General features: G+C 39.8%; 1 protein-coding gene across 2 annotated transcripts in view; it reads right to left on the bottom strand.

Moving 5' to 3' along the window:
- The window catches only part of PALLD (palladin, cytoskeletal associated protein), a 346,856-nt gene that overhangs the window by 203,114 nt on the left and 121,214 nt on the right, over positions 1-22,528 (bottom strand). For both annotated transcript variants that reach the window (XM_073341571.1, XM_073341572.1), the window contains 5 exons: positions 17,375-17,441; positions 7,895-8,000; positions 5,925-5,999; positions 2,530-2,671; positions 2,141-2,164 (listed from right to left, as the gene is read on the bottom strand). In XM_073341571.1, coding sequence (XP_073197672.1) covers positions 2,141-2,164; positions 2,530-2,671; positions 5,925-5,999; positions 7,895-8,000; positions 17,375-17,441 — 414 coding nt within the window. The remainder of the gene's footprint in view (positions 1-2,140; positions 2,165-2,529; positions 2,672-5,924; positions 6,000-7,894; positions 8,001-17,374; positions 17,442-22,528) is intronic.

The raw sequence follows: 22,528 nt of genomic DNA, 5'->3' as shown, positions 1-22,528 counted from the left end.
AATGCATACCATATGTGACTCCCCTGCATATCCAAAGGCTTCAGAGGTCTCTGAAACCCTTCAGAAAAATTGGATTGCACTGTAATTTGACATCCTTAACAAATATAGATGAGTGTATAATTATAACCCTAATCTCATAGTTAATACCTGTACTCACTCTTGAGCTGTGAGAGGCCAGTTTGAGCAAATATATTGTTTTCAACTTTCTTTTAAGGTTGTTACCTAGCACATCTCACATTTCAGGCCTCTGAAAACCATGTGGGGCAGTTGCAATATAAAAAAATAGGCACAGATGCAAGTTTTGTACTTATTGCCATGACAACTGATGCCCAAAATAAGTGATGGGATTGCATGCGCACCCACCTCTCCACATCCTCTGCTAATCAATATTTTCAAGGTCCAAAACTGAGGCAATGTGTCTCGGGGCACAATAGGGAAGTGTTTTGCTGGGGGATAAGGGAGGTTGGTGGAGAAGCGAGGTGAAAAAAGGAGCACCCTCCTTCTCTCTTCCAGCCCAGTTTCATAAAAGACATGATGGAAGACCATAGTTATCTATATTAGCCCTTCACTGTTTTTTCCTAGTCCCAAACCTTTCCTCTTCAACCTAGCTTTTACCCTAGATTCCTCACATGCACACCACCAATTCACCCACTCAAATCACCAGTTGATTCCGATCCCCCCTGTATTCAATCCTGCTAGTTCACCCCATGCCCACCAGTGCAGAATCTCAAAGTTCCTAGGCTCCTCTAACCAAGTCCTATCAGTTCAGAAATATCCTATACAACACCTATGTCTCAGGCAGAGAATTCTTCTCTTCTGCCCTAATTTATCCACATCTGAACACTTATTTATTTATGAGTTCTGAGCCATCTCCTGTCTGATACCCCAAGGCTCAGAACACCCCACATTCACTCACAAACCTTCAATTGCAAAAAACAAGCCCCGGTTCAGACCCCTTCACCTTGCTACCTGTCACCCTCTACCACTGAGCTAAGAGGCATCCCCTCCCCGAATTGTTGTTTGATCTGGGAAAGTAGGAGCAGAGGCAGCATATGAAAACAGCCCTATACTCTGCTGATGCGATAATGAACTGAAATAACCCTGCTCTGTGCCTTCTCTCTGCCACTAATGTGCTGCAGGGCCAGGAGTTCCCTGCCAGGCAGCCAAGTGTGCTACATTACAGTGGCTGGAGCAACTCTAGTCATAGCAAGAGCTGTCACTGGCAGCAAGTAATGCTACATTCTGTAGTTTGAGCCAGGGACTACAAAATTGGGACAGTACTGGTAGTATTTAGCCCCATTAGCTCCTACTAATTAGTTTTTCCCTTGACTTAATCTCTGGAGAAAGGGAGGGCAGGAGGGTTGGCTGCAGTGCTCTTAAAGGACATTTGCCAAGCAATCTATGCAAAAGCCTAAACAATTGCTTTAGAAGAAACCATTTTCTTTCTCTCTCACAGAACAGGAGCTAGAAGTGCCATGTTGGTGATATTAGTGATTTCATGCACAAACACAAAAATGGTATGGCAAGGAAGAACATATGTTCTAATTCCTACAACTTCCACCTGATATCCCAGAAAAGTCCATATCACAATTGTGTGAACAGTGAAAAAAGGAGGTAGAGAGAAAAGTGCAAATGGAAGGACCATTTTTATGCCTGCTGAGTTCCAAGAGCCATACCTTGTGAATACACTGGAAAGGCTCACTGGAACTAAAGGTGCTTATTTTGAGCCAGCTCTGCTTACATTTGGGACAGCTTGCATCTGGGAAGCTAGACTGAGGAAACCAGCATTTAGTGGTCTGGTGTTACAAAACTATGCAAGTAGAATTTGGGTGATGGAATTTTGCAGGGATTGTTTTTCCTCATTAGCTTGCAAGTTGCTCATTTTCTGAGAATAAAGATTGTTTAAAGGTTTTGATAGTGGGGCCCTCCATATTGGTCTGAATGGAATTTACTGTTTAACTAATACAGCAATTGATGTAAAGCACAGTGCAGAATATGAAGCCTGTGATAAAAGAATAGACTGTCTTTAAGGGGGTTTTCATATTACCAAAGTGCTCCAGAAACATTGTTCTATTTATGGCTTAAATGCAAACACAAAGAGCTAGTGAATCAAAAGATTATTTTTTCATATGATTCTTACCAGGTTCAGCTGCAGACCGGGGCTCTGGATATCACATTATCCAAGGAGAAAATAAACAAGAAAAATGTATTAGAAAGAGGTTACATTAATAACAAGAATAAAAGTTCTGTATAGAAATACTACAGGCAAGTACAGTATCTATGCAGATGATACTGGCAGGAAAAATCAAGGATGACATTCATATCGCCTGCCTATAATAGTTCTTCTGGAATTAATTTACTTGGTCTGTATTACTATTACCCAAATAAGTGGATAAGAGGTTTTCCCTTTATCCAGAACTCAATCCTTATGGTGGAAAGTGACTGCTTTGACTGACCGAGGATAATTCCATGGTGCTTTCTTGAGAATACATGAATATTATTTGGGCTAGCCAAAGGGCTATTTCTTACTTTTTTGGAGAATTCTGAAGTCTGGAGAATCTTGGATTTCAACACCCTGTCGAAACCACTTGACATACAAGGGCGGAGCTCCCCTGACTCTGCACTCTAGTACAACAACCTGTCCTTCAGATGCTGTGGAGTTTTGCAGCTCCTGAAATGTGACAAACATGCTTTAAATTAACAAAAAATCATACATACTTTAAAACGCTCAAATCAAGATTCCCTTTCTCCCCCATCCTCAATTATTTCATTGTGTCATAACATTCTGCTGATTTTCTTTTCCAAGAACAGTGTTTTCAGTTGGAATATGTTTAATACAGGGCCTATTTTCGAATACATTCTTGGCATGGTTACAGAAGAAGTAGTGCACTGTTGGTTCTCTAGGAGGCTGGTCTTCTGAAAGCATTATCATCAAGGAGAAAGTGGAAAATGGTTAACTCCTCACAAGAGGTGGATGTCAACAGATAGTCTTCTATCTCATTTTTTACCCCATGGTGTGACATGAAGAATTTTCAGCTGGCACACATCTTTTAAAATGTGCATTTTATTAACTACATATTGGCTAATCTGGACATGAGAGAATAAATTGTTCTTGTTCGCCAATACATATATGTTAGGCATAGTATTAATGTAAGTGTTAGGAAGTTATGTTACTGAATGTATTATACCCTCCTCACAATTCTGTCCAGCCATGTCAAGTATACCATAACACCTTGCATTAGCTGAAGTAAGCTTTGGCTTAAGTTAATTGAAAAACTGTCAGCATCAGGACATGAGTGTGTTACCATAGCAACAAGTGGGAGTTGCTCTCACAGGTTAACAGTAGAAGGTCCCAAAGGGAAAAGGACAAGATATATGAATGTTCTATCCCGGTACAAACCTAGAAGGTACCTTCATGGACCAGTACCTGAAAGGCTAGTACCCAAGACAAAGATAAGGAAAGGAACAGAACAAGTAGTTAAGGAAAACTGGACAAACTGGTGGTTTGAATTTCAGTGACATGTAAAGAGTTTTGTAACTTCTACAATCATCCTATAAATACTCCTAGCTAAAATTTGTTACTTTGTGAGCACATCCTTCTGTGTAAAGTAAATGTAACAATGATGCACAAGATGACTTCCAAGAGGCTGGTATCATATTGAACTTTTTTCCTGTATTACATTATTATTGCTTTAGAGCAATAAACCTGACTGGTATTGGTTATTTGATCTCCTGAATACATTTCATAACGAACGAAGGTATGGTCAAGCAACTGACTACATGATTTACCAACGCTATTTTCAGACTGACATTTAGAACATGAAAGATGTTTTCAAGATGTTTTTTTCTGAAACATTTGAAGCCATCAAAGCAGAGTAAAATAATACAAATGAATTTGTTGAATGTTCACTTGTGTGTTGTTGCGTAGAGACAGAGTTTTGGCCTACAAGTTTGTAATGGAATGTTGCATGCACTTGAAGAAAATACGCAGAGCTTTGATAAAGACCTGCTATAGCAAAGGTGAAGCATCATACTTGAGTAAGGGGTGGGAAGGAAGATTATGACTATTTTGTGTAAGTTTGCTGTTATCCATGTTAAGAGTATGATGCAAAGAAAGACTCATTTGTTGCTGTCTGGCACAAGCTATCTGCCTCATTCCTGTATTTTGTTTGTAAAATCTGCACTTTCAGGCCCTAATCCAACAAAGCACTTAAGCATGTATTCAATTTTAAGTACAGTACTCCCACTGACTATTCATATGCTTACTGCTAAACACCTAGATGTGCTGTGCTGAAATATAGCCTAAATTTAAAATCTATGAGTTGGTGATTTTCCCCCTGTAGTTAGTATAAAAAGAGGTTTGTGCCAACTCATGCTATGTTAAGGAAGTGTTGACTGGACGTGTTACTTATTGTTGAATACCATGTTTTGAGGGGGCTGTCTTCCCCAGTTGGTGATATGTTGGTCTGTTTATTCCAGTGGTTCTCAAACTTCTTGTTTTGGTGACCCCTTTCACACAGCACATCTCTGAGTGCGACCCCCACCCCTTAGAAATTAAAAACACATTTTTTTATATTTAACACATTTTAAAATACATTTAAAATCCTATTGTTTAAAATGAATGTGCCTTTCCTCACAACTTTTAAATTATGACTAAAACACATTTTTATCAAATTATTGTTATAACCAGAAAAGTTTTTTTTTTAAATAGTTACTGTTTAATACTGGGGGCAGAGGCACAAAGAAACATTGTCAATATCACTCTTGATAGCAGACATAGCACTCCATTGCCACCCTTACTTCTGCGCTGCTGCTGGCCACAGCTGGGCAGCCGGAGAGCCACTCTTCAGAGCTGGGCAGCTGGAAAGCCACCCTTACTTCTGTGTAATGTTTGACCTTTGCACATGGGGAAGCTAAGGCAAATGTTGGGGTGGCTATAGTCCCCATAAGTCTTCCTCTAGTGCCACTCCTGCCTGTGTGTCTCACTGTTAAATTATAAATTACCTTTTTTTTTGAGGGGGGGAGGGGAGGCAATCTCAGTGTTCTGATTGGTCTACAGTTTAATCAAGTCCTCTAATGAAAAATCAAGTCCTCTAATGTTGTCTCAATCCCAGGCCAGCCTTAGGGAAAATGGTGTCCTAGACAAACTTCTATTTTGGCACCCTTCTTTGGAGGCGGATGGGCTCAGGCTGTCAGCCCCACCATACATGGGTCTAGAGCTGACAGGCAGATCCCGCCATGTGTGGGACTGACAGCTTGGGGCCCCCATGTAATAACCTTGCAACTCCTTGAGTCTGAGAACCCCTGGTTTATTCCAACAGTGTATGTTCTGAACTTTCAGGAGTAATTTAAGGTGAATGTGAGCTTAAATATTTGATTTATCTGTAAATAATTGCAGAGTTTCAATAACCCTTAATAGACTTTCCACCAATACTTCCTCACTGACAAATAAGTGGTTTGTGCCTTTATTTTTAAAAGATCCTCAGGATAAGGATGGATGATATATCTGAAATGTTGAAATAACTATATTATACATGAATGACTTTATTGTTAAAATAACTTCAAAACCATTAGATTTTATTATCCAGGATGAAATCATGGGAATGGGTTTTTCTTATTAGCATGTGTTGCCAAATGTTTTGTTTTTAATTTTTGTAGCCATGGCCAAGTACAAGTGATAGGTATGCTACAAACACATAAAAATGCACATATAATTCTTTAAAACTTTTCAATAGAGCAGAAGAACAGGAAATTCACTATTACAGTGTAAAACTGTTTTTCTTAAGTGGCCACTAGTACCTTCAAGGAAAAGGACTCATAAAAAACTATACAAAGTATATGTTTTAATATGATTAAAGGATTCATGCATTATTAGAGACTGGAAAGTAAAATCTAGAATGTATATAATGATAGAGAAAACAGACCTTTGTAAAAATGGGTGTGGAGTAGATAGGCTTGGATCCATCTAGTCGGTACAGATATGAAGTAGGGCTTTGGACCTAGAAAACCAAAAATGACAGTCACTTGAAGTGCTAAATGTATTATTACTGTAAAGTTTGAATATGCTCTGATAATATGTTCAATATAGATCTAATGCAAATCCAACTACATAATCCTGCAAAGGAGTTTTTATTATAGTACAATTGTGCAACTTTACTATTTCACATGTGTGCTTCTGCAATCAAAATGCAAGATTTAAAGGTTTCAGTGATCCACACGAGAATTGTGTTCCCAACTGTCATTACCTTAATGAGTTGTGTGTGTTTGGTATCTGATCATCTTTAAAATATTTTCTCAAAATGAAGTACTTCTGCATCTCCTATTATTACGTACCATATAACAATGTAGTATGTTATTTAAAAAATAATCTAAGTACTAGGAGGGCTTGAACCAATGTAACAAAAGGAGAGAGGAAGAAGAGTTAATTTCAATTAAGTTAATATTGAGAGAAAATATTGTGATTGTCTAGAGACCAACATAGATACTTTATAACTTACAATCGCTTTAGGCAAACTTATTTCCAACAGCTGATGTAAAAAACAGCAAAGTATAACTGAAACCACAACCATTTGATTTAAGTTAACCACAGAAAATAAAAATTAAAGAGTCATTTTGTGCTAAAAGTATGTAATTAAATGTCATATGCATAGGGAGTTCTGAGCAGTATAAAAAGAATACACATAAGAATGATCAAAAATCGTATTAATGTACCATACTGTGCAGTGTTCAGTATAGAATCATAGAATATCAAGGTTGGAAGGGACCTCAGGAGGTCATCTAGTCCAACCCCCTGCTCAAAGCACGACCAATCCCCAACTAAATCATCCCAGCCAGGGTTTTGTCAAGCCTGACCTTAAAAATATCTAAGGAAGGAGATTCCACCACCTCCCTAGGTAACGCATTCCAGTGTTTCACCACCCTCCTAGTGAAAAAGTTTTTCTTAATATCCAACCTAAACCTCCCCCACTGCAATTTGAGACCATTACTCCTTGTTCTGTCATCAGCTACCACTGAGAACAGTCTAGATCCCTCCTCTTTGGAACCCCCTTTCAGGTAGTTGAAAGCAGCTATCAAATCCCCCCTCACTCTTCTCTTCCGCAGACTAAACAATCCCAGTTCCCTCAGCCTCTCCTCATAAGTCATGTGTTCCAGTCCCCTAATCATTTTTGTTGCCCTCCGCTGGACTCCTTCCAATTTTTCCACATCCTTCTTGTAGTGTGGGGCCCAAAACTGGACACAGTACTCCAGATGAGGCCTCACCAATGTCAAATAGAGGGGAACAATCACATCCCTCGATCTGCTGGCAATGCCCCTACTTATACAGCCCAAAATGCCATTGGCCTTCTTGGCAACAAGGGCACACTGTTGACTCATATCCAGCTTCTCGTCCACTGTAACCCCTAGGTCCTTTTCTGCAGAACTGCTGCCGAGCCATTTGGTCCCTAGTCTGTAGCGGTGCATGAGATTCTTCCGTCCTAAGTGCAGGACTCTGCACTTGTCCTTGTTGAACCTCATCAGATTTCTTTTGGCCCAATCCTCTAATTTGTCTCGGGCCCTCTATATCCTATCCCTACCCTCCAGCATATCTACCTCTCTTCCCAGTACATTATCAAGTGCTCAGATATTATGATTATGACTGTGGTGTAAAAACCTATATAGCACATATGTACACATGCTCAAATACACTGAAAGGGGTAAATAAAGTAAGTAACTTCAGCATATCTTTTTTTTTTTACTAAGTTAATCTTCAGATTCCAAATGGCAGTTTAATGATTTCAAGTTAAATAATATGAAGTATGATCCCTCACCCCCCCAAATGGCAGTCCCCCCCCAATATTTAATTTTGAAAGATATATTTAATATATTTGACTGACTTAACATGATGTCTGAGTACCTGCTGAATGGGCACAGAGATAGGCTGAATTACAGCTGTGGTGACTCCAGCCTTTGGAGTAGAAGATCCTATTGTTAAGGAAACAGAAGTGGTTTTCTTCTGGACCCTGGAAAAAAAGAGGGGGGGGGGAATATTTTTTTTTCAGATCATATAACACTTATTAAATGTGTTACTTTGGAACCAACGTAAACTCAAAATTCTTACAGGATTTGAGATAAACCAAAAGGGATGACACTATGTTTTATTTGCAGTGTTGTTGTAGGTGCATTGGTCCCAGGATATTAGACAGACAAGGTGGGTGAGGCAATATCTTTTATTGGACCAACTTCTGTTGGTGAAAGAGACAAGTTTTCGAGCTTACACAGAGCTCTTCCGTCAGGGTGTCTGAGTACCTGCTGTAAGGTACTGAGTACTTTCAGGAAGAGCTCTGAGTAAACTGCAAAGCATGTCTCTTTCACCAACAGAAATTGGTCCAATAAAATATGACCACTTTGTCTTTCTACTATATTTTATTGTCTATCCTCTTCCTACCTGTCTGCGTCACTGTGCAATTTATAAACTCGTGCTGATCACACTGCCAGATTAAAATTACAAAATCATCTTCCATCTTAGTCCATGCTCATTACCTTCCAAAATATTAACTTTGGGCAAAGACAGAGAATATCAGCCCAAAGGGTGAGTATGATGGAAGGGTTGAACCCAATCCCTTCATCAGCTGCTTTTCAGTTATGAAAGAAGAGGTCACTCACCTGTGCAGTAACTGACGTTCTTCGAGATGAGTGTCCCTGTGGGTGCTCCACTGTAGGTGTTGCTGCGCCCCTGTGCCATTGTTCGGAGATTTTTACAGCAGTACCCGTATCGGCCACGCATGCGCGGAGCCTGCCTCACATACCGGTCTTGTCTTAATAGTGCGCATGCGCGGCCGAACTCCTCAGTTCCTTCTCTACAACGGAGGCCGCCCCAGCTCCGAAGTAGAGGGGAGGAGGATGGGGAGTGGAGCACCCACAGGGACACTCATCTTGAGGAACGTCAGTTACTGCACAGGTGAGTAACCTTCTCTTCTTCTTCGAGAGATGTCCCTATGGGTGCTCCACTGTAGGTGACTGAAAAGCAGTATCTCTCAAGGAGGTAGGGACCTTGGATCTGGAAGGAATGCAGTAGATAGAACAGCTCTGCCCACACGCGTATCGGTGATGGGTCCCTGTGTAAGAGCATAATGTTTTGCAAACATATTTTCAAAAGCCCAAATGGCAGCTCTGGAAATGTTCTTAAAGGGGGACATTATGTAGAAAGGCCACTGAGGCTGCCGTGGTGTGAGTCCTGATAAAAGTAGGGGTAGTCACATTCTGTAATTGATAGCAGAGACAAATGCAACTCGAGATCCAGTTGGAAAGTCTGTGGTTAGAGATAAATGACCCCTTAGAGCATTCTGCAATGGGGACGAATAGCTTGTCGGAACGCCTAAAGGTTTTAGTCCTGTCCAAATAGAAGGACAAACCCCTGCACACGTCTAAAAAGTGCATTGTAGATTCAAAGGAATTTGCGTGTGGTTATGGAAAAAGGTAGGGAGATGGATAGGCTCACTGACATGGAAAGATGAGTTCACCTTCAGTAGAATTCTGGGGATTAAGTGTCGGGTGACTTTGTGCTTAAACAATATGGTGTATGGTGGATCTGCCATGAGTGCTGCAATTTCTCCTGTGCGTCTCGCAAAGGTAATTGTTACTAGAAATGGAGTTTTCATAGAGAGATGTAGGAGGGAACATGTGATTAATGGTTCTAATGGTTTTTTGGTTAGGCATATTAAGACTAAGAGAAGGTTCCAAGGTGGATTAGGTAGTTTGATGTCTGGGTATAGAGTTTGGGGTCCCTTAAAGAATCGCTTAGTAATAGGGTGAGCAAAGATAGGCCTATCATTGGTGGCATCATGGAACACTGTAATTGTGGCCAAGTGGACTTTGATGGAACTCAGGGAGAGTCCAGAGAGAGTTTAATCTCTAACAGATAGTTGAGGATTAGTGGGAGAGGCGCGGAAAAAAGGAGCGGTTTCTTTGGCAGCACACCAGTGTGTAAATCTTGTCCAGTTATGAAGGTAGGTGGTCCATGTAGAATTTGTTGTGCTATGAAGGAGTACATTTTGAACCTGTTCCGAGCAAGTTCACTCGGCATGAGAGAACCATGAAGGAGCCAAATCTTGAGGTGTAACATGGTTAAATTGGGGTGGAGTAGTAGACCGCGTTGTTGGGACAAGAGATTCAGGAGGCGGGGTAGTGCGATAGGTGTGGAAAGCACCATCTTGAAAAGGAAAGGGTACCATGTCTGTCTGGGCTATGTGGCGGCGATCATTAGGACCCTGGCTTGGTCTGTTAGTATTTTTATCAGTACTTTGTGCATGAGTGTTATTGGGGAAATGGGAACATGAACACATCCCCCGAGGAGTGTTTTCCTAGTTCTGCTCTGGAACAAAATCTTGGGCATTTCTTGTTTGCTGCAGTTGCAAAAAGGTCGGTGGTTGGATATCCCCACGTGTGGAATATGTCTAGTACTATCTCCTCATTTAGTTCTCATTCGTGGTCTATGAGAAATCTTCTGCTGAGGTCATCTGTGGTGGTATTGAGAAAGACAGGTAAGTATGCAGCTGATATTCAGACATTGTGTCTGAGACACCAGTTCCATCGTTTCATCGCTTCTGTAGAAAGGGAGTGGGATCGCGCTGCCCCCGCCCTTGCCTGTTTACACTGCATATTGTTCAGAGTTCTAAACGCTGATGTGAAGGGACTTCTCGGCAGGAGATGAAAGCCCCTGGGCAGCGTATTGGGGCATGTGTGCTCCCTGTCCCATAAGGGATGCGTCCATAGTTCTGATAACTGGCAGGACGTCCTGTAGAAAGGGGACCCCGGAGCAAAGGTTGTGAGGCAATGTCCACCAGTGGAGGGAGTCCTTGACTCTGGGAGGTATGTATAAAAGGTTGTTCAGACCATGGATATTCGGTCTGTAGGCAATGGTCATCCAATTTTGGAAACACCTCATGAAGAGGCAAGCGTTCCTGACTACAAAAATGCAAGAGGCCATGTGGCCTAGGAGCTGTAGGCAATCTCGTGCAGTCACCTGTGGACTGTTGTACAGCTTGGCAACCAAAAGGTTGATGGTGTTGAGAAGATGGAGTGGGAGTGGTGCTATTCTTTTGCGTGAATCAAAATGTGCTCCTATGAATTCCAGTTGTGGGGTGGGAGTGAGTGTAGATTTTCTTTGTTCATTTGCAGGCCAGGAGCATGGAAACATTGGACTGTCTGTTGTGTGGACTGAATGGCTTCTTGGAGGGTCCTGGCTTTGAAAAGGCAGTAGTCAACTTAAGTAAAAATTATGATTCCCTGCCTTCTGAGATGAGCGGTTACAACTGCAAGGAGGTTGGCATAGACATAAGGCGCAGTCAAGAGGCCAGAAGGTAGGACCCTGTACTGTAGTGTTGTGACCCCAGAACGAAGCGAATAAAACATTTATGGGCAGGATGTATGGTCACATGAACATAAGCGCCCTGCAGGTTGAGGGCTGAAAACCAATCTCCCTGCTTCAGTGCTGTGATTATGGTTGCAAGAGTCACCATTTTGATTTTTTTTTAAATAATAAATTTGTTGAGGCACCTGAGGTCGAGAATGGGTCACCATCCCCCAGTTTTCTTTTCTGTTAAAAGTAATGGGAGGAGAACCCTTTTCCTCTGTGTTGGTCGGGCACTGGTTCTACTGCTCCTAATTGGAGGAGGTGATGCACCTCTTGGTGGAGCACTTGTTCATGAGAGGGGTCCCTGAAAAGGGACAGGGTGTGGGGTGTGGTGGGGGGCAAAGATAGGAAGGGAATGGGCACTGAAGTAGGGATGATGTTTTCTATACCCTCGACCACATCTTCAGATTTGCTTATTAGTGGGAGGGGGTTGACATGGAGCCGATGAATTGATACAGCAACATCTTAGTTGCTGATGTTGTTGTTCATATGGTCTATGACTTTGCTGAGCATACGTCGGGTAGCGTGGACATTGATAAGGTTGGTATCTATATTGTCTCCTCCTATTTGCAGGGGTTGTATACAGAGAGACTGTAATGTTGCTCTCGAGTCCTTCATGGAGTGAAGCACATCGTTGGTGTTACTGGTAAATAGTTTTCCACCATCAAAAGGGAGATCTTCACTGGTATTCTGAACCACGCGAAGGAAAGAAGACGATGAAAGCCAGAAAGCTCAACGCATCAAAACTGCTGTAGCAGTGGACCTTGCAGCTGTATAAGCAACATCAAGCACAGCTTGTAGTGCGGTACGGGAGATGACCTGTCCCTCAGAGACTATGGCTTTAAACTGATGGTTTTTTTGCTCTCTGGAATGTCATCAATAAAGTCCATGAGTTTCTCATAGTTTTTGTGGTCATGTTTTGCCAGAACTGCTGAATAATTAGATATCCGGAATTGTAATGTGGACGAAGCATACACTTTACGATCAAGCAGGTCCATCCTTTTACTATCTTTAACAGTTGGGGTAGACCTGGAAATTGGTGTTTGTTCTTTTGGTTAGCTACCTCTACTACCAATGAGTTTGGCACTGCGTGAGTAAAAAGGAACTCAGACCCTTTGGAAGGAATAAAATATTTCTGGTCAGCTCGTTTACAGATAGGTATGCTAGTAGCCAGTGTCTGCCATATGGTTTTGGCAGGATTCATAATGGCTGAATTTATAGGTAAGGCAATCTTGGATGTGGAGGCAGGTTGCAGGATGTCAGTCAACCCATGCTGGTTTTCAGAAACTTCCTCCAGATGAATATTCAATTCATTGGTGACTCTTTTGAAGAGGTCTTGAAATTTTAAGAAATTATCTGACAGTGTTGGTGGGGCAGCCAGTATAACCTCATCCTGTGTGGATACAGGCTCCAGAAGGGTTGGGGAAGCATGTGTAGTGTGTTCATCGAAGTGTGGAGTAACAGCTTGTTGTTGTGTCTCATTCGTACCCATATGCACTGGTGGTGGTGAGGTGGCATTGCTCCTCTTTCTGGTATCTTGGCTATCATAGTGGAATCGCTTATATGGTGCCCATGGACCTCAGTATTGCCATTGACAGGGGAAGGGTATAGGTGGTGCCACCCACGGGTTTGTATACCAGGGAGGGAGGTCTCTGATTAACAAAGACCCAGATTTTGTGTGACCAGTGCTGATTTGGCTCTGTGACTGGGAGAACTGGTATGGTGAAAAGTCTCCCTGCACTATGGCTTCCTCATCACCAGAAAAGAGAGATACAGCTGGAGACAGGTGTCCGGACTGCTTGTGAATGTCCAGAAGAAAAATAGGTGTCAAATAGAGGTACCTATAGGTTAGGTGACACCTTGTAGGTCCGGTGAATGAATGCACTGCTGTGCCGGAGAGCCTGCGTGAGAGAAACCCTCCGTTAGGAGTGCCTGTGGTGCTGAAGGGTCATTTGGCACCGACGTTCTCCGCACCGTAGCGCTCAATGCATGCGCTGAGGTCAGTGGTGCCGGGGAGGTAAGCGCAGCCCGTGTCTGTTCCGGCAAGGTCCTCTGTGCTGTCACCGTGTCCACTGCGGTGCTGAACGGTGCCATGACAGAGGCGGGCAACTAGAAGCCTGAAGCCTCGGCACCGGGAGCTTGCGCTGTTGCCGCAGCCAGAGGCGGGATTAGCGCAATGCCAGAGGAACCCAGTGCATCAAAGGTGCTGAGCCGAGAGAAAGTCTGTATAGAAGAAACAGACCTGCTCGGTGACCTTTTTGCTTGCAATGTTTCCCTTCTGGGTGAGGGAGGCGGGCGTTTTCTCTTTTGTCCTTTTTGGAGGCGGGAGAGCTGTGGTTCACCGAGGAGCCCGAACCTGGGTCAGAAGCAGGTCCAAGTGACTTCTGCCCAAGAATCATTTTCAGGTGGAGTTCTCTGTCTTTACGTGCCCTGAACTTTAATTTGGAACAATGGGCACATTTTTGAGGAATAAAGGACTCCTCCAGGCATTTTATACACTGGGAGTGACCATCCGAGATAGAGATGGCATCTCTGCACGTAGTGCACCACTTAAATCCTGGGGAGCCAGGCATATTAGCATGAGCTGGAGGCTGAGAGGAACAAGCGGGAACGATTTTTTTTTAAAGGGATGTACTTATCTAGTAACTAGAGTGCTAAACTAAGGGAAAAAAGGATGTAGAATGGGTAAGAGAAAAAGTTTTAATGAGTCTTCTGTAGGTCCGACTCCTGCCGGGGATGGTAGAAAAGGAACTGAGGAGTTTGGCCAAGCATGTGCACTATTAAGACAAGACTGGTATGTGAGGCAGGCTCTGCACATGTGCGGACAATAAGGGTACTGCTGTAAAAATCTCCGAACAATGGCACAGGTTGCAACAACACCTACAGTGGGGCACCCACAGTGACACCTCTTGAAGAAGTAATATGTAAATTGTAAAACAAAACATTTTATTTAAAAACACAAACTTGACATCCACTCAAGTCCTCTGAGGATAAGTGCTTTTCCTTTGGTTTGGGGGATAGATTCTAGAAAATTATAAAAATCAATCAATCATGGTTTAAGTGATCACTTCTGAATGTGCACAGCTGACATCTTCTAAGATTTCATAAAGTTAGGTCCAGCCTTACTCACACTGAATAAATACCCGCTTTTCCATGAGTAGTCAATTTTCTTCAGAGTGACTACTCAGAATAAGCATGGGTAAGGATGGTAGATCTGATCTTTAATGATGCCCACACTGGTCACACTGCACATTTTCTATACCTAATCAAAGAAGGAGACTAGATAAGGACAGAAGATGCAGCACATACACTGTTGCTAGCACAATATGTTTGACAGAGATTATTTCCATGAAAGAAACCAATAAAATAAAATTCTGAACATCCAGGATAGGAGAAAATTTTGAACATAAGCAATTTAAGGCTTCTTGCATTCTAAAATACTTTGCAAATTCTAAGATTTAATCTGGAAAATAAGTTTTTCTCTTTTCACATTGCAAAGAAACAGTTATCACAATATAAACAGATATATTACTATTTGTTTAAGTTTCAGAGAAAACTCTCATCACTATGTCCACCTTTCTTCTCTCCTTCTGGGAATATCCAAAAACTTAGGAATTAAGGAAGATATTGGATACAGGTGAGCAAGCAACAACATTTGTTTTTGGGTAAAATTTCACAAAGTTTTAAAATTGTTCATTTTGCTTTTTAACTTTCAAAAATTTACCTTTCCAAATTTCAGATACATCAAAATTCAAACTATCTTTTTAGAGGGAACATTGGTATATATACCATTACATGAATGCCTCCTCCTGCCCCCAAATGCTTTTTCAAATTCAGTATTGCCAAAGTATTTCCACATATAAATTTGGCTCAACTAAACTACTTGGAAATTTACCCCTCTGTCACAGAGATGTATGTATTATATATACTCGGCTGTCAAGCGATTAAAAAAATTAATCGCGATTAATTGCGCAATTAATTACATTGTTAAACAATTGAATACCATTTATGTAAATATTTTTGGATGTTTTCTAAATTTTAAATATATTGCTTTCAATTTCAACACAGAACAGAGAGCTCATTTTATATTTGTTTTTATTAGACATTCGCACTGTAAAAAACAAAAGAAATAGTATTTTTCAATTCACCTAATGCAAGGACTGTGATGCAATCTCTTTATCATGAAAGCTACACTTACAAATGTAGAATTATGCACCAAAAAAACCTGCATTCAAAAATAAAAGAATGTAAAACTTTAGAGTCTGCAAGTCTAATCAGTCCTACTTCTTGTTCAGCCAATCACTCAGACAAACAAGTTTGTTTATATTTGCAGGAGATAATGCTGCCCACTTCTTGTTTACAATGTCACCTGAAAATGAGAACAGGTCTTCTCATGGCACTGTTGTAGTCGGAGTCACAAGATATTTATGTGCCAGATGCACTAAAGATTCACATGTCCCTTCATGCTTCAACCACTATTCTAGGGGACATGCATCTATGCTGATAACAGGTTCTGCCCGATAACAATCCAAAGCAGTACAGACCGATGCATGTTCATTTACATCATCTGAGTCAGATGCCACCAGCAGAAGGTTGATTTTCTTTTTTGGTGGTTTTGGTTCTGTAGTTTCCACATCAGAGTGTTGCTCTTTTAGAGTTCTGAAAGCATGCTCCACACCTCATCCCTCTCAGATTTTGGAAGGCACTTCAGATGCTTATACCATGGGTCGAGTGCTATAGCTATCTTTAGAAATCTCACATTGGTACCTTCTTTGCATTTTGTCAAATCTGCAGTGAAAATGTTCTTAAAATGAACAACGTGCTGGGTCATCTGAGACTGCTATAATATGAAATATATGGCAGAATGCGGGTAAAACAGAGCAGGGGACATACAATTCTCCCCCAAAGGAGGTCTGTCACAAATTTAATTAACACATTTTTTTAATGAGAGTCATCAGCATGGAAGCATGTCCCCTGGAATTGTGGCTGAAGCATGAAGGGGCATACAAATATTTAGCATATCTGGCATGTAAATACCTTGCAATGCTGGCTAGAAAAGTGCCATGCAAATGCCCGTTCTCACTTTCTGACAACATTGTAAATAAGAAGTGGGCAGCATTATCGCCCATAAATGTAAACAAACTTGTTTGTCTTTGCGATTGGCTGAACAAGAATTAGGACTGAGTGCACTTGTAGGCTCTGAAGTTTTATATTGTTTTGTTTTTGAGTGCAGTTATGTAACAAAAAAAGTCTACATTTGTAAGTTGCACTTTCACGATAGAGATTGCACTACAATACTTGTATGAAGTGAATTGAAAAATACTATTTCTTTTGTTCATAATTTTTACAGTGCAAATATTTATAATAAAAAACTATATACACTTTGATTTCAATTACAACACAGAATACAATATATATGAAAATGTACAAAACATCCAAAATATTTAACAAATTTCAGTTGGTATTCTACTGTTTAACAGTGCAATTAAAACTGCGATTAATCACAATTAATTTTTTAAAGTTAATCATATGAGTTAACTGATTAATCGACTTCCCTAATATATACAGATAGAAATTTTCCAGCCTATATTAAACTTTTTTCCACAAGTAAGTTAAATTGACTTTGTTCTTTAAGAAATCCCCTTCACTAGATGTTCTGTGAGTAGAGCCAAGTTGATCTTGCTACAGCTATTGTCTGCATGCATTATAAATCAACATATTTTCTTTTAAACAGATATCCATTAGTCTAAAGTTGTTTTCTGTTTTGATAGCTCTGAGCCTACAATAAAACCTGCATACAGCAAGTCCCAGGATCAAGGTCCGGTATTGTACTTTAACATAACTGGATCATTGATTAACACCAGTTAGCCTCTTCTTTTGGAGTAACATCAGCAAGGACGGATGTAGCAGAACAGTTTTGCTACCATTCTTATAAGTTACATAGAAAATTTGTATATCATTGGTGTTACTGAGCACACTTACTGTGGCATAGCTCCAGATTTTGACTTGAAAACTAAACTTTCACTCTCAGAATCTGTTGAGCTGACACCTGGGGGGGAAAAAAAGGGTGTATTCAGTGTTGTTATACACTCCCCAATCTCCACTATGCTTAATTTCAAAAGTAAATACTATACTTCTTTAGTATTATTCTGAAAGCATTACACTGAATTGACTTATAGGATGTAGTATAAGTGAAATCATTTCAATGCAGAGCTGGAAATTCTTTTTTTGAAAAGTATTGTAGCTTTTCTTATTGCCTGACATGTCTTTATGATTTTTAAACAGTTTGGAAGTCATAACTGTGCTGATATAGATTATTAGAGGTTAATTGCTATTTAATCACAAATTGTTTTTCCTTGGTTTTTCACTCCTTCACATTAAGGCAAATTAAGCAAAAAACCTCTGGTTACCTACATGCATGCTATTTTTCCTTAAAAGATGAGTTAATGGCCCATATTCATTCCTACCTGGTTTAACATCATGGAAGTCTTTGGAGCAGTGGCAACAAGTGGGAGGAGGGGCATGTGGGTCACTTGTCTCCTCTCCCCCCCCCAATTTGCTGCTTGGCTAGTCCTAAACATGCTCATGTGGACTGAGCATGCTCAGTAACATTGCTGAAGCTGGCTGCCTTCACTTTGTCCCTCCTCCCCCCCCACTATTGGCAGGTATGAGTCATCTCTGCTTTAGAGATATACCTACAATGAATTTGGTACAGTCAGATTAATTGTTTAAGGGGATGCATTTTTTAAATCCATTCCACGAAAGGGAATTTAAGGAATTTAAGAAATTTAAGGAAGCTGCTGCTGTATGCTACTAAAAAAAATAATACTATGCATGCTAGACAAGATTCCTGAAAGAATCACTTACTGTGCTATTAACGTATGTAAAAAAAAAAGGGGGGGGGGATGTGTGTGACTTTTCAATGTCTTTGTGGGTCAAAGAAATGCAGAGTGAAATCTATAGGCCACTAACTAGAGCTTTTCCTAACAATTCATCTGGGATATCCATTGTCCGCAGTTCATAGCAAGAATCATAGCAAATGATACACTGTAGCTATTAAAGTTATATTAAATAAAACTGCCAGTAAAGAGGGGGAAATTTCATTCTACTTAATTTAACGAAGAGAAGGTTAAGGGGTGACTTGATCATAGTCTGTAAGTATTTACATGGAGAACAAACATTTGATAGCAGGCTCTTCATTTATCAGACAAATGTGTAAAAAAAGAGATCCAATCATTGGAAGTTGAAGCAAGACAAATTCACACTGGAAATAAGGCACATATTTTTTAACAGTAAGGGTAATTACTTTATAGAACAATTTATGAAGTGTTGTGCTGAATTCTCCATCATTGACAATTTTTAAATCAAGATTGGATTTTTTTTAAATGTTGTAGTTCAAAAGAAATTATTTTGGGAAAGTTCTTTGGCCTGTGTTGCATAGGAGATCAGCCTCAATTATCAAAATGGTCCCTTTTAGCCTTGGACTCTATTATTAGCTATGAATAATTAGTGTGGCTATACTTTTGATAGATTAGAGAAAGAGGTGATAATGGAGCAAGATCTGGATATATATAGACCTGGGTTTCACCAGAGGCTCCATTTGATCTCACAACGAAAGAAACTATATTACCTAACATATACTGTTTTTTAAAATTAAAATGTCAGCATTAATTCAAGATTTCCAGTAAAGCATTGTGTCAGTCTGTATCTTTATGTTCACCCTTTTTACAAGACTATGATAAATTTTGTACAAAGTATGCCTTGAGAGTTATCTTTTGAAAGCTCATAATTTGCTAATCCTTATTGTCCTAGTAAAATATGTATGGCAACATTGTATGTAAAGTTATAAAATTCTAGTTTAAAACATGTTCCAAGTCTGGGGATAGACCAGTTCCCCAGAGACAACAAGCTAGCCAACACCTCAGCTAGGTGTCAACATAATCAAATGGACCACCACCTGGTTAAGCAGCTATTCTTTGGCAGGAAAAAGGGTGTAAGCAGGAAATTTACATGTTGGCAAAGAAACAGACTGGCTGTTGTTTGAACCCCAGCTGGAGTTGATTTTCAAAGAAGAGAAATGCTATAAGAAAGGGGAGTAAACTCCTCAGATTACCTCTCTCTCCTCATCTCTACTCACTGCATCAACACTTAAAAGACAAAGGAAACATCATTGAACTGGGGGAGGGGTTCTGGCGGAAAGGAATCCAGCCAGACTGCTGTAAGCATGTGGTGACAGAAACCTTTTGCTTTAAATTCACTCAGCTTGTTAAGTTAGGTATTAGTTTGTGTTTTACCTTTTATTTCTTTGTAACCAATTCTGACTTTTATATCTCCACTTGTGATCACTTAAAATCTGTCTTTCTATAGTTAATAAATTTGTTTTATCTAAACCAGTGTGTTTGGGAACTTCATTTGAGATAACAAGATTTGTGCACATAATTGTCTTTAAATGAAATGACGGACTTTCTATAAGGTTGTATTGTCCAGGAGGGTACTGAGCAATACAAGATGCACATTTCTGGGGACAAGTCTGGGGAAGAGAATTTGCTGGTGTCACTCTGTAATATGGCTGGCTAGCTATAGCACTCATTCAGTATATCTGGGGGTCATTTATATGCTGGAAGCTTTGTGTGGGCAGACCAGGAGTGGTTGTTCTCACAGTGAAGCAGCGTAAAAGGCATCCCAGATTGAAGAATTGAGGGACACAGCTGTTCAACAGTCCAGACGGTACCCTGGGTAATGTCACAAGCATGTTTAAAAAAACTGGTCATGATGCCCAATGCATTGCTATTGCATCAGGTTGATTTTTAAGCTTTCATCTGTCTGTCAAGTAAGGCTTTACACCAGTAAATATAAAAATATTTGTAGCAATGACACCATCCTTCTATATCCACATACTTATACTTGTTACAGAATGGCAAAGAGGCTTATCCTCCTGCTGGTTTAAGTGAACAGGTGTGGCTCATACATTTATAGATAAACTTTAACCTTAACTATAACTCAGTATAGCATAACATTTGCATGCTAAACTGGCCACCCTCAGTTCAGTAACTCCTCAGTTCAGAGGCTATTTATATTCATCTACATGCATTATACTCATCGCCAAACTACTGCTGATGACCCTGCATACCCTTCTGAGAAACAAAATGCTGTATTTAACTCCCATTTACCCCCTTCATTAATGACTGCTTGAGATTCTGGTTATTATGTGCACAGATTTTAGTTCTTCCTTTAATGGGAAATTTGAAAGAAACTTAATACTTTGAAAAATATCAGAATAGGGTTTCAAATTTTGATGTATGCCATTTATCATACTCAGAATTTAAATTGGGGCATTCTGTGTAACTGGAAGTTTTAATATAATCTGTGTATCTCAAAACATCTTGAACATGGGAATAAAGCTTTTTCATGTTTTTTTTTTAACAGCAACTGATGTTTCATAAAAAGTCATTTTATTTAGATCCAAATCTTCGATATACATGGTGGGGGAAATGGCGGTGTATGGATTTCTTCTTTAGAGATGTGTGAAAATGAGAAATTGTTGTTGATTATTCTGCACCTAAATTCAAAAACTTGTGTTTGATATAATCATAAGCAACTAGTTATTAGTACATCACAAAGACAGACTTCTGAGGAAAGAAAGAATCATTCAGATACCTATATATTCAGTCTATATTCAATGTTGCTAGGCTATAAAAATTAGGAGGCAGGTGTGTTATAATAACTGGGCCTACAAATTTACCCTAATTGTGAGATCAGCTGTGAAAAGCGAATGAAAGTTTATAAAATGTCACAATAACCTAAAGCAATAAATTGATGGAGAAATATGCAAGAAGGAAATGAAAGACTGAATTAATACAAATGAAAAGGTCCCTGATATAATTCAAGGCAGGACTGTGTTAAGATATTATGCTGAGTAAACAAGAAAAGTACGGGACCAGAAATTAATGAACCAAAAATCAGTCTGTCAGAAATTAGGGCTAATTGGTCAACAAAACAGCAAGGGGGATGAGCTATTCTCCCTGACTCCTTTTTGTGGTTCTTAAAAAGAAAAGACTTTGGGGAGAAGTTACCAAAGCAGCAACTGTCTGACAACTGCTGCAGTGAGCTTTATCATCATGGCTGCCACCCCCAAAATAGAGTCTACATGAAAGTTTCTTACGGGTACCCATGAATGAAGGAGAAAGTGATCTTGGGTGGGTCGCGCTTTAGAGAGAAGAGTGTTTGAGGAATGGATGTTAACAGGACATTAATGTACAACTGCATGCTAATGTATCTCAATGCAGAATAACAGCTCTAGAGACTATACATTCATTGGGATGGGGATTTTCGTTTGTATTTAAGTACGGAATATTGAAAATACAACACTTATAGAACATTAAAAGAATAGTACTAATACTAAATTATGCATCACTGTTTAGTTGCTAATTACTAATGAAAAGTGGATTTTTTTGTTGGTCAAGAGCTGATCCTTCTAATATGTTGATATACACACACATCTGTTACAAGTGTTTACTATATCCATCTATTTTTACATATTTAACTGTTATTAAAGAAAATTTAACAGGCTGCATTTATGAACTGAAACCCCCAAAAGAAATAAATTATTCCAAAAATGGTTGAAAGAACAATAGTTGCTCAAAAGAAAAAAATAGAATTAAGTCAACTTAGCCTTTAAATATGCCATAATTAAAAACGCCTTTGAGTGTCTTTCCACAATAGTTTAACTTCAGTTGGTTAATAAAGCACTTGAAATATGAGCAGTCTTGAATTCAAAGAGAGATGAGAAGAATTATTGGCATTTGGTTCTGGGCATGCCTGTATTTTAAGCTCACTTAAAAGCTTTAGAGAAGCAAATATTTAAATCATACAGGCCAGATTCTAAGTACATTCATTAGGTGACTAACAAAATTTTATTTTGGTTGATTTAGTACATTCAATTGGAAATTAAGGCCTCAACTTTGCAAACAAGCGAGGCACTTTACATATGAGAGTAGTCCCTCTGAGTTTATTCTGTTTGTAGGACTGGAGTCTAAGTTTGGATCATGACACTACAAAAGGTTACAGTGTCAAAATGGCTTTCATACCAAAATAATCCTAAGTAGAGGATCACACAATTTGTTGCTTCTGTAGGAC

Source organism: Lepidochelys kempii, chromosome 4, assembly GCF_965140285.1.
Source record: "Lepidochelys kempii isolate rLepKem1 chromosome 4, rLepKem1.hap1, whole genome shotgun sequence".
In the NCBI taxonomy this organism is placed as follows: Eukaryota; Metazoa; Chordata; order Testudines; family Cheloniidae; genus Lepidochelys; species Lepidochelys kempii.
This window is presented reverse-complemented; position numbering and strand designations above follow the sequence as displayed.